Genomic DNA, 6,116 nt, shown 5'->3' with positions numbered 1-6,116 from the left:
ACAATATCGGGTTCTTCTTTCTTTATGTAGTCTCTTAATTCTAATTTACTTGATAAAACCCCGTCTATGTTCGTATACATCATTTTTAGTCTCTTGCCTTTATCACTTTTAGTTAAACTTGTTCCACTTTTTCCTCTTCCTTCTCTTTTATATACCATTTCCTTATCCTGTCTCCTAGAATTCTCCAAAAAAAAAATCCCTATTTTTCCCTCTTCTGACCTTCCATTATTTTTCTCCCGTACTGCTGCCGCCAGTTCGTTGTATCTCTTCCTTTCTTCCTCATTTCTATTTTTCTTAATATATATCCTTGCAACCTCCTGTTTCTCTGAGTTTAGTTGTTCTATATAATATTTCTTCTAACCAATGGGTGGGGAGGCTAGGTAGTGCAGCACGGTGCAGGGCAAATAAGTATGAGGTAGTTAGAGGACTATGGAAGGGAGTAGCAATCCCCAGCATCATGTATGGCTTAGAAACAACAGTGTGGACTAGGAAAGACCTGAATAGGCTAGAGGTTCTGCAGAACATGACAGGCAGGATAGCGCTAGGTGCCAACAGGTATGTGGCAGTGGAGGCGATCAGAGGAGATATAGGATGGAGTACATTTAGGGAAAGGTTAGCTAAGGCAGTGTTGAGGTATAGGGTTAGACTGCAGAGGATGGATGGGAGTAAATGGGCAAAAAAGGTGTACGAATGGAACGTGTATGGACAGTGGGCACAGGAGTCGTTTAATATAGAAATTTGGGTGGGTGAAATAGGAATGCTTGTTAGAAGAGCCATAGGACATGGAAGTGTGGATGCGAGTAAGAGAGAAATCAATAGGCGTGTGGCAGAGAAAGGAAAAGCAGAGTGGAGGAGGGGGATGAGTGAGAAGACAACGCTAGAATGGTATCGGAGAAAGGACCGGCCTAAGCGTGAAAGTTTTTATGGTGGGAGCCGCGGGGGGGAACTGCTGTTCAGAGCCAGGACCAAGTCCGTGGAGGTGAACAGCAGGGTGTATAGGTGGAAGAATGGAGGAAGCAAGGTGTGTGAGTTATGCGAGACGGGTGTGGATGAGATAGTAGAACATTTGATGCTGAAGTGTGAGGGGTATGGGTGTGCAAGAGACAGGATGTTAGGTGTAGTGACAGAAGAGATAGTAGAAACATGTAGTGAGATGAGAGAGAGGAATGGTAGGGAATGGATGGAGTACCTGCTGGGGCTGTGTGTTGAGAGACAGGTAAATGGTCGGGTGATTGAGGGTGTGAAAGATTTCTTAGAGAATGCCTGGAGGAATCGTATGAGAATGATTGAAAGGCAGGGACCCCTCAGGGATGGGGATGGGGAACAGGTGTGAATGTGATGAATGATGAGGGAGGGGGGAGAGAGGGAAAGCATTAATGCTTCAGACTTCCTGCCCCACTCTTCCATTTCCATTGTGTATGGGAGAACACCGATCCAAAGGCTACACCGACAGCAAGTGCTGGGTGACTCCCAACTCAAGCTCAAGCTCAAGCTCAAAAGCATCTCTCCCGACCTATAACTCAACTCAGGCTGGCGGTGCGGTGGTAAATTCAGTATAGAAAGAAGCTTCTCAGAAGGAAAGAAGGGAAGACATTTATGTTTGCGAGTCTTGGGTGGAGTGGTACGAGAAAGCAGGGTGATTACTAGGTGATGTCTATCGAGAACTGACGAGGTAGTAAGCACAGTGATATCACCACCGACATGGATGAGGACGAAGATGATGTGGTTTGCATTGGCACGCCACTGGAGGAGCTCTCTGAAGGTGAGAGTGTGAAGGTTGGGGAGAGAGAGAGGGAGGTTTGGAGTCTGAAGAGAGAGAGAGAGAGGAGCTATCAGGTGTGGGTTAAAAAGAGCTGTCTGATAATGAAAAAAAAAAAATGAGATGGGTGTAAACAAGTGTTGGAGTGGGAAACGGAGGTTTGAAGATGGGGAGAGGGAGAGGATTGGCTGAAGATGAGAGAAAAAGTGAGAGTAGTCCTATCTTAATCTGAGGATGGATATAGGAGTCTGGGAGAGAGAGAGGAGTCACTTTTTTCATTCTGGCAGAAAATAAATGGTAAATTTGCAGTATGAGCCAATACACCCTATCCTAACTTTCTTTTTCCCTAAGTCTAACAAGCTTGGGGACCTCCTGGGAAAGTGGGGTTTTTGGGTGGGGAAAGCAAAAATGAGGCAATTTTGGGGGTCTGAAAAAATCTAAGGAAAAATACCCATTTTTAAGATTAAAAAAAAGGGAAAAATCACAAAATTCATGAAATTTCACTGAAATTATCCTAACTTAACACAACCATAAAATCTAAGGACAAAAACCTAACGTAACGTAACCTAACCTAACCGGGGGGCTGTGCTCCCCCAGACCCCCCCTACAACACTAACCTAACCTAATGTAACCTAACTTAGCCGGGGGGGCTGCGACCCTCCGGACCCCCCCTACACCCCTACAACACTAACCTAACCCTAACATAAACCTAACCTAATGTAACCTAACCTAACCTAAACCCTCCGGACCCCCATGCAACACTAACCTAACCCTAACATAAACCTAACCTACCATATCCTTGCTTTGGGGCAACTTCCCTCCTCCCCCATCAGTTCTCTTATAGCTTCACACAATATGCCCTACCTCTACCAATACCCCTCCTCACAATACCTTAACGAAAGGATGAAGGTCCTGGCTGGTCCTCTTCACGATTGTACACTGACTTGCATCGCAGGAGCGATGATTTCCTAGTACACTTAACCCTCGGCTATTGCGCCCAATTGGGGCCGAAATAGCCGCGCTATAGCAGAAAACGCGATAGCCGAATTGGTCTTGGCAGGAAGGCGGTTTTGGCTAATGAGCGCTCAGATATCCCATGACGTCATGGCTGGGCGCGCAATAGCAGGCATCTGAGGTCGCATTAATGAAATTTTAGCAGCTTTTCATGGGTGCGTGATAGCAATAAAACGCGATAACGGAAGTCGCGATAGCCGAGGGTTGACTGTAATCAAATTCGCAACCTTTACAACTAGTGTCACTGGTGGCCATGGCTGAACTGCGCACACAGATGTTTCTGTGCACCTGTTTGCCCAGCTGTGCCCCGTCTACAAATACATATAGCAAATTCCCATTGGCACAGCTTGTGGTGTTAAGAGATGGTGGCATGTCATTGGACAAAAGAACTATAGACACAATAAGAATGCTATTCAGCAGTTACCCACAAACCCCAGCTATAAACAAATGCAAGTCAGTGTGCTGTTCATTTCCGAGTGTGATGGAGCTCCGTGGCTCGCCACAACTTGCTGGACTTAGAGAAAACTCGTCGAACACCTCACATTTGAAGGCTTGTGCTGAAGTTATTGCTAATTTCTGATAGGGTAAAATGGGGTTAGAAATGCTCGTAGAAGTGTGGTGTAGACCGTGAGAATGTGTATAGTTACGTGTGGTGTATTGGCTGAAACTGCAATAATACTGTATAAATAAATAAATCTGTCTGTCTATCTATATATCTATATCTATCTATCTATCTATCTATCTATCTATCTATATATATATATATATATATATATATATATATATATATATATATATATATATATATATATATATATATATTTAATTTATAATTTTACAAGCATGTGTGTGTGTGTGTGTGTGTGTGTGTGTGTTTTTAGTGTTGTGAGCGTGCGGCTCAGGTGTTGAATTCAGCTTTGTATTTACCTAGTTGTATTGTACAGGGTTTGAGCAGGGCTTGGTTCTGTTACATTTTCATACAATAAACTCTAGATAGTTTTGACCATCCTTAGGTTGTTCTTGCTATTTACAACATTTTCAGTAAGCACACTACCTCTCGCAAATTAATAATAATCCTGCAATAGGTCCGGGAATGTGTGGTGTTTGGCGAGTTTTCTCGAAGTCCAGTAAGCTGTGGCGAGCCATGGAGCTCCATCACACTCGGAAATGATCAGTACACTGACTTGCATTTGTTTATAGCTGGGGTTTGTGGGTAACTACTAAATAGGATTCTTATTGTGTCTATAGTTCTTTTGTTCAATGACGTGCCACCACCTCTTAGCACCACGAGCTGCCCCAATGGAAATTTGCTATATGTATTGGTAAGCGGGGCACAGTTGGGCAGACAGGTGCACAAAGACATCTGTCAGTGCAGTTCAGCCATGGCCACCATTGACATTAGTTGTAAAGGTTGCAAATTTGATTACTGGGAAATCATTGCTCCTGCTGTCCTCATGGAGGACAAGTGAACTTAACGACAATCAAGAAGAGGATGTACCACAGCCAGGACCTTCATTCATCCTTTCATTAAGGTATTGTGAGGAGGGGTTTTGGTAGAGATAGGGCATATTGTGTGAAGCTATAAGAGAACCGGTGTGGGGTGGGGGAAGCAGCCCCAAAGCAAGGATATGTTAGGTTAGGTTTATGTTAGGGTTAGGTTAGTGTTCTAGGGGGACGTACAGGGAGGGCTGCGCCCCCCGGCTAGAAAATGTTAGGGTTATAGTCAAACCACGCTCTGGAGTCACTTTGGGTGTGGACGCTGTGGTAAATCCCCGGCTCGCCATTATGCCAAATCAGCCCCAACACACATCACTTCGTGTCATTCGTCACCTATTTACTAATTATTCTTATGTTTTATTTCCCATTAAATACTTTTTTAGATTCAATAACGGTTTGTAGTGTTATGAATGCACTGTAGTATTGTAATATAGATAATAACAATTAGTATACATACATAAATAGCATGACACGTGGCAATGCTATTTTGCTGGGTTGTCAGGTAGGTCTGGGAAGGCAGGCAGGTCAGGGGTCGGGGATTAAGGTGGGTCAGGGTCATTCATTCATCACCTGGCCACCCACCCAGCAAGATGGAAGGAAGTGTCACGAATCGTGGTGGACCAATACACAGCCGAGAAAAGGAACTTATATACAATGTATATAATTACTTCTTAGAACCTTGACTTATACCTCAGTGGTGGTGTGGAAAATAAGTCGAAAGCAGAATAGATATGTTATATTATTTAGAAAATTTTTTGGGAGTTTTCTTTACCCTTTTCTACAAAATTATGCAGAGAGAGAGAGAGAAGAGAGAGGTGGTGGGGTGGTGTAGGCTTAAAAGGGTCAGGCGATCTCTAATCCTTTTTAATTGCCCTAGTACTGGGAGAGATTTGGCAGCATTGTAGCTGGGAAGTCCCCTTTTCCGACCCCACCCAAAGTGACTCCAGAGTGTGGTTTGACTATAGGTTAGTGTTCTAGTGGGGTGGGGGGGGCGCAGCCCCCTTGGTTAGGATACGTTAGGTTAGGTGTATGTTAGGGTTAGGTTAGTGTTCTAGGAGGGGGGTGTGGGGAGGTGCAGCTTCCCCAACTAGGTTTATGTTATGGTTAGGTTAGTGTCCTAGAGGGGGAAGGTTATGTTATGTAAAACTTCCCTACATTTAGGGATATTTTCCTAGATTTGGAGAAATTTCCCTTGATTTAAGGAAATATCCTTAGATTTAAGGAAATTCTTCAAATATGTAGGGAAATTTTTAAAAAAGCTATATATATTTTCCATGGTGTTTCATCGATAAAGCCTGAAGACTTATTCCACTGTTCCCCTTTTAACTATATGAGAAGACCAGTATAAAACTTAATCTGTACACTCCCTATTAGACATAAGAAGATCATTTAGTATTCGAAGCATTAATACTTGGAATTCCTTACCACAGAGTGTCATTTCTTCCTAGAGTGTCACTATTTTCAAAACATCTTTAGCCACACACCTGGGTGACACTCTTTTCCAATACTGTTAATTGTTGAGTTTATTTGTACCTAATCAATCTAATCCATCTCTATTCTCTCTTGATTGTGTTTGTACTTCCTGCTGCATATCTTGCACTTTCCAACCCAGAATTATAGTACTGTCTTTGTGGTTTGTATATTTATTTGGGGCTGGCACAACAGCAAAATGTGGCTTCTACCTTAGTTGGGGAAGCCCACTAGGTGAGTGAACTAGATGAGTGTAAGATTTTGATTACTCTTAGGAATTTTGCATCATCAGCAAACAAATTAATATAACTGTTTACCCCATTTTGAATGTCATTTACTTATACCTGGAACATAATAGGGGCTAACACTGACCCTT

At 43.1% G+C, this 6,116-nt stretch overlaps 1 protein-coding gene across 2 annotated transcripts in view; it reads left to right on the top strand.

Annotated features, from left to right (window-relative positions):
- Window positions 1–1,476: 1,476 nt before the first annotated feature.
- The window catches only part of LOC123512434 (G patch domain-containing protein 1-like), a 176,940-nt gene continuing 172,300 nt past the window's right edge, over window positions 1,477–6,116 (top strand). The window contains exon 1 of one of the 2 annotated variants that reach the window (XM_045268848.1): window positions 1,477–1,762. In XM_045268848.1, coding sequence (XP_045124783.1) covers window positions 1,706–1,762 — 57 coding nt within the window. In that variant the 5' untranslated portion in view covers window positions 1,477–1,705. The remainder of the gene's footprint in view (window positions 1,763–6,116) is intronic. The other variant, XM_045268847.1, reaches the window with a different exon arrangement.

This window comes from Portunus trituberculatus, chromosome 33, assembly GCF_017591435.1.
Source record: "Portunus trituberculatus isolate SZX2019 chromosome 33, ASM1759143v1, whole genome shotgun sequence".
NCBI lineage: Eukaryota > Metazoa > Arthropoda > Malacostraca > Decapoda > Portunidae > Portunus > Portunus trituberculatus.
The sequence above is the reverse complement of the archived record's forward strand: the minus strand, read 5'-3'. Positions and strand labels throughout refer to the sequence as shown.